This window comes from Polyodon spathula, chromosome 18 (genome assembly GCF_017654505.1).
Source record: "Polyodon spathula isolate WHYD16114869_AA chromosome 18, ASM1765450v1, whole genome shotgun sequence".
Lineage (NCBI taxonomy): Eukaryota > Metazoa > Chordata > Actinopteri > Acipenseriformes > Polyodontidae > Polyodon > Polyodon spathula.
The window spans coordinates 31,935,315-31,948,004 of NC_054551.1; the positions used below are offsets into that span (position 1 = coordinate 31,935,315).

Consider the following 12,690-nt stretch of genomic DNA (forward strand, 5'->3'; position numbering starts at 1 on the left):
ACAGAGAGTTTGTTTTATTAAGAGGGTGTGTGTTCTTCAAGGCTTTAGAGTGCTTCCCAACCCACTCTGATCTTCAGTGCCAATGCAGCGCCACTACAATGGTACCTCATTGGTATAATGATATGGTAATGCTCATGTTTAAACATAACTATGGTATCACAATGGGGGGAATAAAAAACAATGCAACTAACAAGGTATCGCATCAGAACAAGCCTCCTACTGGTTCACACACTGCTATTATAATGGTATCCCAATTGTATTTCCATTCCATTTTCTCTAAGTGTTATACAAATAAACTTCTGAGATTCCTGTTCTAGACAATTGTGCACAACAGAGCTCAGCGTATTATCATTTTATTTTATCCCTGTCCACTGACAAAAGAGGACTGCAGTTGAAGTCAAATCACCAAAATATTCTCCATAGAGAACCTTAATAAATGTAGACTCATTCTCTAATAGAGAGCACTCTAAATGGATGAGGTATAACAAAATTATTCATAAAGAGCATTTGAAAAAGATGTCATACTAAGTGGTTAAATGTGGTTCTATGGGACACTAACATTGTTACAACTGAAAGCCAAGCATGTTGTTTCTAGGTAGCAAATAGCATAGAAAGAAAGGTTTTGCATGCACTAAAGATCTCTACTGCTTGTATGCATCCCGCCCACTAGCTTTCAGACTAATAGGGTATTGAAAAATTCCTAACGAGTTAAGTTATTCATCGTTTTGTATGTATTAACAGACAAACCCACTTTCCATTCTGAAAATCTGCATCTGTATCTAAGCCCATAGATCAATATCTAAATTTATCTATCTAATATATTTATCCATAAGGGGAAAAAAAAACTGCATTATATAGTGGCACTGCCCAACACCGTCACTACCTATGTCTTGTAGTTAGAGGAACTACATTATTGGTATATACTGATTGGCAGTACTATAGTACACAGTAGTATTTTTCTACTTTACAAGAAGGTCTTTGCAATTTAGGGAAACAGATTTACCCATGTTTATGTACCCAACTTTTTTAATGCCCAATTTGAATGGCGGTGCATTCCACATACCGACCGTGAGTTCCCACTGTCAATGGCCTCTTTTCACTTTAACCTGAATTTCTCATATAAATGGAGTGGGACCATGGAGTTTTCAGTATCAAGAATACTAAGCAACTTATTACATGCATTCAAAATACAGCAGTGAACAAATTTGTTTGTCTGCTTTATCTATTCTTATAGTATTTTTATCTATTAATACCAAATATATAGGTACAGTAGGTGCAGAGAATCTTTTTTATTTATTTTTTTAATCTTCAGTCGTTAAAGCAGCATCCATACCACTTAGTAGTCTTGACAGTGGTTATCAATGACTAATGCTGGGGTATCTCTTTAATCAAGTCTCAGATTATCTGCTTGGACAGAACACTTCAATGATGTGTGATTGACAAGAGCAAGACGGATATATAAGTTGTTATCAATCCGTTTCAAGAGGCAGGGACCCCTTGCAGTATACAGAACAGTAAAGTAATATTGCCATTGAGTTGACTACTGTGGATTCCCTGCAAATTATTTTATTGATGTGTCTTTTTTTGTTGAATTGTAGAATTAACCAACTAGACTCAAAGGATGACACCATTGAAATGTTTTAAGTACTGATAAGGACAATTATTAAAAATAAATAAATAAATATTGGATCCTAAACTTGTTTGTGGTTGTTATTCCAATAGAGAAGAAACTTTAATATGCTGTAAGAGAATTTACTGTAGTATTTTAAATTGCTATCTAGAGTGCATGTATATCTAATCTGGTCACAACTTCCTTTTAGAGCACTGGCTGAAAGCTAAGCTTCGCATTTCTTTAAGATCCCACTGCCCCATCTGTTTAACAATTCCAATTATTCTGAGGCAGTTTGCATCTAATAGTTAGCCAAATGAGTAAGGAAGTGCTTTATATTGTGCAGTGTTACATACTGTGTTAACATAATTCATTAATATGCAGTCAGCTTTTAATTTGGAGGTGAACCAAATAATAGAAACATTTTGCTATGGTATGTTGCACACAGTTTTATGCTAATGGACTGCACGTGACTGTTCTGCTATGATAAATGCATTGTTGACATGTCTTGAGTGCTGAAAGTTCTGTATTCTGTGAAAGTTGCATCTCCTTGTTACAAGTCATGACAGACAAGACAGCAGATCAGGGCTGTTCAGTAAGCACTTAACTGGCAATGAGGGCATCTGTATCCACGGCTGCAGAACTTGCTGATGTATCACAAGCAACAGTTTCGAAAGTAATGACTCTATGGGTACCATGGTGGTGGGCTTGATTCAATACCACTCATAGCTGTGTGTCAAAAGCTCTCCTTTCACTGTTACAGATTGGTGTGGCAGTGGAGCAGGGGTTTGTCACAGTCTTGCTGAATAAAGAACATCCATAACTGAATTTTATTTTTCTTACAGCACATTAAAGCAAAGCCATGGTAAAAGGATGACATTTCAACAGGACAATAAAGGGTTTGTTTTCAGAAGCGTGTGAATATGCCTGCAAAAAAACTTTAAGTTAAAACCTAAACCCTTGTGATAAACACCACTAAACAAAACCACACACAGAATCAGGTTACTGTAAAAATGCTTACTCAAGAAATGCTTACTTGTAAGCTTATTGTAGGCGGATCCATTTCTTATGGTTTAATGTTACGTTGTCTATGTGAAACCTGGGCTAACCTTCATCAACACAATTGGGGTTGATTTTTATTCCCGAGAGCCATGTTAGCTCCTAGATTTTCTTCATTAAATGAATTTGGTACTGAATTTGTGTGGTAGCCTAGATTTGTTTGGTTGTAATCGGTTATAAATTCTGCATGTGTAAATAAAACGTTTCTTTTGGTCTTTACTATGTGATTGTCCGGTCTAAGCTGGTGGTGAACAAAGTGACACCAAAGTGCACAGTGTCCTGTACAGTTTACTGGCCCTATTTAGAGACAAAGCAAGGTAAGTCTTAAAAGTATAAAGCAAGTTGCTTCAAACAATAGTTTACCAGCTTGTTTTGTAACATTAAAAAAATAATCTTATTTCATGGTCAATTATATTGGAAAGATTACAAGATGTGTAGAAACTCAGAAGTTGCACAATATTTCCCCTTGTCTTGTGGCCAAACTGAATTTACAGTTCTGTAATTATACGCATGCTTGATTAATACCATATGTACAATATTGCTTAATTTCCGCTGTGTACAGTAAGCCATTAAAATCTACCGTATAAGAGCATGCTGCCTGTTTACAAACTATTCAACTGAACACATTTTCTAAATACCAGCACCTGTAGTCTCCTTCTATTATAAAAGCTAATGCACTACCCATGTCTTAGTAACAAATGTTTATTTATCAGACTCTTACACGCCTCTTTTTCCAAGAAGTCACATGCTTTGGCTTTACCTTTCTCTTTCAGATTTTCAATAGGCTATACCAGGTATTGTCCATTATCATAACCTAGGGCACACTCCACATGGAAGGATCATAACAATTTAGGCCACACATTAAATGGTAAAATAGGGTCCTGTTGGGGTTCTACTGTCTTCTTTTTTGGTTTGGCATACTGTAGTAACAGAGACAGAGGAAAAACAGCAACTCTTGCTTTCTTGCTGTCTACTTCCTGTTTTAACCAAGCCCAGGCAGTTTAATAGATGCCACAGCTGCATAGTTGTGTAAGCTTGTAAAGTCGTAACCTAGCTTTACAGTTCCTGTTTCGGCATTGATTGGGTGAATTCTGCACAGCTTCCGGCATAAACAAAAACATTCGTCTCAGCTGATTCCCTCACAACCCGTTGTGAACAAACATTTGGAGGCTCTCATGCTTGGAATTGTTTTGTTTCCTGGGACACCACAGTTGTATGCTGATACTGTGTGGATATTTGAAGAAGCTGAAAACTATGCTTGTCTGGATGTCAGCCCAGTAATTCAGAAAAGGTGGTGGTGGATTCTTGCAGGAAACTATACAAAAGACATTGGACCAACATCCCCTGACAGTGAATGCTGTATATATGTGGAAAAATTATCACTTAAAAGTGCAAGAACTAAAGAATGGACAATAGTTATGAGAATTTAAGTTCTTTCACTAGTACCGACTCTTTCCCAATTAATATTTCAGGTAAATATATATTTTTTTTTAAATACTTTTACAGCATAAATAATAACTTACAGTGACTGACTGTTACTATCTTTATAATATTATATTTTTAAAAGAAGTGTAATGTCTCCAGTAATGCTTAAAGAATTTAAACAATAATTTCTTACTTCTCTGAGCAGAAAGTTATTTCCCCCAAGTTTCATTGACGTATTTTGTTTTCCCAACAGCATTTTCACTTTCACTTAGATGAAGCCATTGTATATAACCCTATACAGTAGGTTCACTTTGTGTGTGTCGGGTCAGAACCCCCCCCCCCCCCGAACCTTCCACGCATGAATTATTCAGCACATGGGAAACAATGTAGCGTTAGTGGGGGGAGTCCTTATGTATAAATTAATAACACAGAAAGTTAATGGCAAGAGAAAGTCAAAATCTTCAGAGGAGGTTACTGTGGTGCCAGGAAACATGGTGAGTCAAAGTGAAAACACAACCTGGGTGAACAAAATCATCAGCATGAGGTACTGGGGGAACATGTTGCTATGCTAACAGAAGATTTATATATGTGTGTGTGTCTGTGTGTATTAATCCACATTATGAAGAAAGTGACTACAGGACAGTGGCAGTGTGACAGTCCACCAGTGTACTGTATGTAAGCACTACAGTATGTGACTACAGGAAATGCAAGCTACTATGTATGTTAAGATATCTCAGAATCTAGTTTTACCAGTAAATGTTAACAATTACCAAGTAAAGTGATACATGTCTGGAATTATGAAGAAATAGATTGCTTTTCAGACATTTAAATGCAGGTAATTACAATGGTGTTGAAGGATATTGTACTCCAAATATGTAGTAGTTTGATGAAAAATAATATTCTGTTAAATGCAAATTAAATAATTTATTTTTATAACAGAAAATCACACTTTGGTTCTGACACAAAAAGGAACAAATTACGGGCACTGGATAGATATATTTACTTACTTATTGCAGCTTGGTAGAATCTTGTGGTACTTGCAGTTACACAGGACTCCTGAAGCCTTACAATGTGTGAAAGCGAGACATTTGGTCATTAGCAAAGGCACTTGGTTATTCTTGAGATTTACTGGTAAATGTCAGAAGTTAAGTGCTATCATGTTTATTACAGGCATTTACCATTTTGCTTGGTGAATGTCGACATTTACCAGTAAATCTTAAGATCTGCAATTATTATTCAGACTTTTATCATAACACATACAGTACTTCTGTCCTCTCCCTTAAGAGGAAGGTAGATTCTTTTAGGACATGAGCTGAGAGGCAAGCTGTGAGCTGTAGGGTTTCTGGTTCACGTTCCAGTGGTGGTCACCTAATAAATCTGTCTTAAAATAGTGCCAAGGACTTTACAAGGGTCCAAGGGTTATGCTGATGAACTAACCCCCCTGGAACTAGTATCAGCCGATAACTGTTTTGTTTATAAAAAAACTCACAGACCCTGGGTACCATACATTTCCCAGTGCCAGCCCAGAACTCTGGATCATGAATCCCTCAAATTCCTGTTGAACTTTGTTCAGTCTGTTCAGTTTATTTGTGTGTCTGTTGTAGGAGATCAGTAGAAGATTTGCAGTGTTTTGAAAAGGAGTTTTCGTGACCTTTTCCAGTTTATCAGCTAAAAGCAATAAATGGACCCTGAAAGTCAGAGGTGAATTTGCATACAATATTTTAAACGATTGAAAAACTAAAAAGCATATTCAAAAAGGTTGAATTTAACTGTGTTTTAAATATTACAATGTTTAATTCTGCTGATCAGCCATTTGAATGTCTACTCATGAAAACATTAAAAAACACCAGTCCATGTACTGCAGTATACTATAGGAAACTACAGTATTTCTGGACAGTACCATAATATTTTATAATATGGAAAGGGCCATAGCCCTTTGAACAAACAATTATACTGCTGTTAATCCTCAACAGGGTTATCTTATTGGGAATTATTATAAAATATAGTAGACAAAACATGCACCATTATTATGCAAAGATGTATCTTAGCCTCCAACTCCAGTCTGGAAAGGACCACTGTGTCACAAGTTCACCTTTATCTTCAAAGAACTTCCCTGAAGAAAGACAGCCACTGATGCGTCTACAGCCTCTCCTGTTGAAGTGAGGGCTGACTTATAGGGAGGATAACGCTTCAGAGGATCCTGGTTTCTGAACTCAGGCCTAACACTAATCCCAAACACTGAAATCCTGGTACAAGGAGAATTTCAGTTCCACAGTACTTGTTCCCTTTTTAACACAAGGCAGCGTTTTACCTTTTTCATTTATTTTTAGACTTTACTGACTACTCTGCCAGAAAAAGGATACTGCAGGGAGGTAGTAAAGAAACCTCATGGCTCACTAGATTAATATGCATGTCAAATCCATAGCAGACCACAGTAACCAATAGTCATTCAGATCAGAGAGCTGAACAATCTCATGCAGGATGTTTAGGTTCCTGGATGCTGAGGTCCAGGTAGATTGAAGTTCACAGAAAAATGTCCTGCTTGTGCAAGGAGGAGTGGCTCTGTGAATTACTGAAAAACCTACCAACATTTTAGCAGCATTCCTTCAGTTATTAACACTAGTGATGTTGGGCAACATTAAGACACCCACACTATAACATTGGGTGTTTAACTATGGGCTTTATTAATCATATCAAAGCAGAACCAGACACAATGGGAGTCTGCTTTAGCTACTTCAAATAAATGTTGAAGGAGGTCTAAATTGCAAATTGTAAGTGCCAGCAAATTTGTATAAAATGTGAATATTAAAAAAAAAAATCAAGGTGGAATTCTGACAGTGCAATTAGAAAACAAATTGTACTGTACCTCATTATGAAGGTATTCCTTTGATGTTTTAATTACCGTTATTTCTGTTTAATCATCAGGGAATTTTATAATGCAGGCTTAAGAAGGGTATCTGCAGCTCCAAAACAAAGGCAGATGGCTTGTTTTAGGTCATGCAGCCTAAAACAGCAAATGCCCCCATTTGGGGGAATGAAGGGTCTTAATGTGAATTAATGACATTTCTGCTGGTCTCAGTGGGGTTTTAGTAAACAAATCCTCAATTGTTCAAGTTAGGCTAAGTATTAATTCAAAACTGTTTTGTCAGTGATTTTGTGAAAAGTTTAAACTTAGGTGCTTCACCAAAGATGAGAGCTTCTCTAACAAATAGAAAAAGGGGTCTGGTCTTATAAACCAGTAGATTAATCAATGCTAGAATATTGGCATTGTGCTGTGTTAGGATTTTTTTTTTTGCCAGTTGCGATGACATTTGCTTGGGGAAAAAAAGAACTTCCAGGAATCTGGCATCAGAAGGGTTTTCAAGGCTGTATCAGATAATTGGCAGATAATGTAATAACTGGTGGCAACATTGTAGTTTGGGGACCATATTGCCAGGCTATTGTTAGATACATAAGAGTCGATGTTGTCTTCTGGCAATAACCCAGTAAACATACTTTTATTAGTTTTGTCAGTGGTCCTTGTGTTTTACAATACAGGCAGATGCTTAACACATAAGTGGTCATTCAGAATGAACAAGTTAATTTGCCACTATATTGTAACACATAAGCCAGGATACTAAACATTATGAGGTTATATTAAAGATGTCGATATTGTTTACAGATTTCAACTTACAGTTAAAATGCATAAAGTCAAAATACTGCTGTCATTAGGGATTCAGCATGGACAATATACAAAAATTAATGGTCAGTGTGGACAGTTTTTACAGGAGATCTTTATTATAAAATTCGCTGGAGAGATTTTTTTCACATCATAATAAATGTGCTCATTTATACCCACAAAACACACTGACAATTACAAGCTTTAGTTTTGATTGAAGAGTAACAGGAAATATTGTATGGCACAGAATTTAATACATAGCATAAACAGCAGCCAATTGAATGCAGCAAAATTAGCAAAATTATCTGAAATGATTGTCCCTCTAATAAAATAAAGTTTATAGTAGCCTTTCAAATTGAAACCTGACCAAAAAAAAATGTATTCAAAAATAATAATAAGAGCTTGTCCATTGTTAAGTTACTTCATTCTGGAGCCTGGTTTCTGATATACTGACATCCTTATTAAATGTGAGGAGACCATAAGGTACTTGCTCTACCTTGCCAGGGGGTTGCTATGTAAAACACCAGAGTGGATTTTGCATCAGTTTGTTGCCAGACTCTCATTGCATTTAATGTCAGTTCTTGACAAGGATTGCAGCTTTTTTCTAGCTCTGTGGATCTCTTTCCAGTTCACTGTCAGTTTTAGATTGCTAAGTGCCTACGCTTATATATACAGTGTCTATAGAAAGTCTACACCCCCTTTCAAAATGTTCACCTTTTGTTACCTTATAGCCTTGAATTAAAATGCATTAAAAAAAAAAAAAAACATTTATTTAAAAAAAAAAAAAAACATTTATTTACACATCCTACCCCACAACTTCCAAGTGAAAAAAATATTCTAGAAATTTGTAGAAAATTAATAAAAAATAAAAACTGATATATATATATATATATATATATATATATATATATATATATATATATATATATATATATATATATATATTATCAGTTTCTCTGGTTTTACTATTTATAGGTATGTGTTTGGGTAAAATGAACATTTTTGTTTTATTCTATAAACTACTGACAACATTTCTCCCAAATTCCAAATAAAAATATTGTCATTTAGAGCATTTATTTGCAGAAAATGACAACTGGTCAAAATAACAAAAAAGATGCAGTGTTGTCAGACCTCGAATAATGCAAAGAAAATAAGTTCAGATTCATTTTTAAACAACACAATACTAATGTTTTAACTTAGGAAGAGTTCAGAAATCAATATTTGGTGGAATAACCCTGATTTTCAAGTACAGCTTTCATGCGTCTTGGCATGCTCTCCACCAGTCTTTCACATTGATGTTGGGTGACTTTATGCCACTCCTGGCACAAAAATAAAAGCAGCTCGGCTTTGTTTGATGGCTTGTGACCATCCATTTTCCTCTTGATCACATTCCAGAGGTTTTCAATGGGGTTCAGGTCTGGAGATTGGGCTGGCCATGACAGGGTCTTGATCTGGTGGTCCTCCATCCACACCTTGATTGACCTGGCTGTGTGGCATGGAGCATTGTCCTGCTGGAAAAACCAATCCTCAGAATTGGGGAATATTGTCAGAGCAGAAGGAAGCAAGTTTTCTTCCAGGACAACCTTGTACTTGACTTGATTCATGTGTCCTTCACAAAGACAAATCTGCCCAATTCCAGCCTTGCTGAAGCACCCCCAGATCATCACCAATCCTCCACCACATTTCACAGTGGGTGCGAGACACTGTGGCTTGTAGGCCTCTCCAGGTCTCCGTCTAACCATTAGACGACCAGGTGTTGGGCAAAGCTGGACTCATCAGAGAAGATGACCTTACTCCAGTCCTCTACGGTCTAATCCTAATGGTCTTTTGCAAACCTCAGCCTGGCTCTTCTTTGCTTCTCAATGATGAAGGGCTTTTTTCTAGCTTTGCACGACTTCAGCCCTGCCCCTAGGAGCCTGTTTCGAACCGTCCTGTAGCTTTGTTGTCCCCAATGTGTGCTGCTTGACCTTGTTCTTATGAACCGCTGTCTTTGAAATTTTAAGGATGGAAGCAACCCGATGCTCACTGTATCCCTCTGCCAGTAAAGCCAGAATTGAACCCTTCTTTTCCTCACTCAAAACTTTTCTTTTCAACTCTTTGGGCATGGTCAATAGTTATTTTTTGATTCCAATTACTTTTGAGGTACTACTAGCACTGTTTTGCCATCCAGCTGGTCCTATTGCAAGAGGATAGTGATGACCACAGGAGTGCTTTTTATAGAATGAGGTGTGCCTGTGTTGGAATTCAACAGACACTGGAATGGAATGGCTGCCATACATGTAGAGATACTGATTTAAGAAAATTTGCAGTGGTCTCTTAATTTTTTCCAGAGCTGTATATATATATATATATATATATATATATATATATATATATATATATATATATATATATATATATATTATATATATATATCTCAGTGTGTTTTGACGAATGTGTACGGATTCAGGATTTGGACAGGTTAACATCAAGTCATCGTAATAGATAGTAAAACACACTCCGACCGCACGTAAGTGATGTCTACCAGGCCAGATCATAGAAGAAACACGGTAGAACAAAAATTTACAGATGTGTGAACCTTAATTTTAGAATAGCCGGAGTTTCTATAGGGAACTACCTGGTAAGACGACTTCAAAATTATTTTTAAATGTTTTTTTTGCATTTAAGCGACATTGATTCCATATCAAAGATATCCTTGATAGACACATTCTGCTGAAGTTTTAAATAAAAATACATACAAAAAAAAACCCGAATTTTTGTTTTGACAAATATCTGTGTTACAAAAATCATTATTGCTCATGGAATAAGAAGGATAATGTTGGGCTATTGCTGTTATTAGATTGTTTTCTCCAGACTCCTTTACAGATAAATTGGTCGAGTGAGTATACGGTACTGTGGCAAAGTGCCAGCCCCTGTGTGTATTTTGTGTTATCTGTTGTGTGTTAATGTTGGTGTATAGTCATTGGTACACGGGATATAAACGGGTCTGTGTGACATGAATGTTTAAAATGTATATTTGTATTTAGGCACGAGGATTGCACAGCACTTCACGTGCAAGTAAAAAGTAATAATATGTGAGCACGGGGAATTGCACTTTATTAATTCACGTGCAGTTGTACTGAGACTCCAATTGAATGAGTGATTAGCAATCGAGTCTCGGTACAGCTACATAAAAGCTACATGTTTGCACCCACTCGCGGTTGTGTGTTCGGTGAGTGGAGAACGGGACTGGAGACGGAGGTAAAGAGAATAAAACTAATAATAACGTAAAGTAAAAGAAGCTCACCGTGTTTTGTCTGTATAGTCTGTTTGTTTGTCTGTTTATTTTGGCTACCAGTGCCGTGTCCTGTGTCTTGTTTGTCTTTGCAACCTTTTATTTTCTGCTTGTATAATTTATTAAATGCTGAGCGAAAGCATTCATTCAGCTCCACTAAACTCCATACCTCTCTGCGGTTTATTTCCTGGCTCTGGTCTGACACCACCCACTCCGGCCGTCTTTGTGACAGATACCTATTACACTTAGATCACCACCTGACGTAATTGAAAGTGCTGACTTCTTCTCAAGGTTTTAATTGACTTCCAGATTTAAAGATAAGTTAGTAACGGGCTCACACCTGTCAAAAGATTTCAATAAAAGGGAAAAGATCTGAAGCCATGTGTACAGTAATGTGTCAGTGGGCCTTTTCAGCAGAAATCATTTAAAGTTTGAAACCAAAGATAAATCAAAACCTTGATCATAAAATTGCAATGGTTTAAAAAAAAAAAAAAAAGATCATGATTTGTTGTTGACAATGATAAAATATTCACTGCTTTTAACACCATTTGTTATATTCTGTTCAACATCGGTGAAGTGTTATTAAAGTGTTTATAACTGACACCTTGTAGGATACAGTATCATCTGAGTTGTGGGTATTTGTAACCCTCAGTACCAAAGGTATGGGGAGATGAAAGGATCCTGCATTGAAGTATTGGTATATAAAACATCACCATCAATTTGAGTTTAGGAAAGAGAAATGTAGAAAATTGCTGCTTCAAAGTCACAAAAATCTTTAATGTTTTTGTAAAGATTATGGTCCTTGGTCATTAATCCTAGTAGCACCTCATTATTGTCAGTTACTGAAATGTAATTGTGCAAGAATGTAAACACAATCAATTCCTAATGAATAAAAAAAAAAAATCCATTTGGTAGAAAGCTGTTGAGGAAAGTAAAACAAAAATTCTAGGAGAAAAACGTTATGTTTAAAAATGTAATATTTGACATTCAGAAAAGCTGGCAGGACGAAATGTGTTGCTTTTAAGCATAAGGCATGACAAATTGAAAAAAACGAAGACAAAAAAATACAGATTTTCCATAAGGGAAATGCCAAAGATTTAATAACAACAAAAAACTTCCAAAAAAAAAAAAAAAAAAAAAAAAAAAAAAAAATTAAAAATGTGTTGATTGATTTCTTAAGCGCTTTGGGAAAACCTGTAAGTGTAATTATTGTATTGTAGCACTGGCAAGCTGAGTAGTTAAAATGCAATTACAATTATTTATGTAATGCATATACAATGCCTATAGATGTGTAAATTAAATTGTTTAAGTGTGTTAATAAAGCCCAATCTTTATGAGAGAAAATACAAAAGAAGCCACATTACAGGTTTATACTTTTGCTTGCTTTTATTTACCTTGCTCAATTCAGCAGATTTGGTAAAATTGGTGGTAAAAATAAGGTTGCCGACATTACAGGCTGTCGCTGGGTGATTTGTGCTGGTGCACACTTGTGCATGATGAAAGTTAAGGTGGGACAAATAAAGGCAACGCTTAATGCATGATGTGTGGGGGTTAGCACTGTTTGACAATGGGGTGCTATCATCTAGAATATTCTGGCAGCAGACCCTGTGGCAATCACAACTCATTGGAAATTCTCAAAAGCATTTTTTTTTTATATAAGTCTGT

At 36.1% G+C, this 12,690-nt stretch overlaps 1 protein-coding gene across 2 annotated transcripts in view; it reads left to right on the forward strand.

Annotated features, from left to right (window-relative positions):
* The window catches only part of LOC121330442, an 88,422-nt gene that overhangs the window by 6,492 nt on the left and 69,240 nt on the right, over positions 1 to 12,690 (forward strand). Inside the window, exon 1 of one of the 2 annotated variants that reach the window (XM_041276956.1) lies at positions 3,505 to 4,140. The exons of the other annotated variant lie outside the window; for it this stretch is intronic. Within the exon in view, the coding sequence (XP_041132890.1) occupies positions 4,074 to 4,140 (67 nt within the window). The 5' untranslated portion in view covers positions 3,505 to 4,073. Of the gene's footprint in view, positions 1 to 3,504; positions 4,141 to 12,690 lie in introns of those variants that run through there. 2 annotated transcript variants of the gene reach the window in all.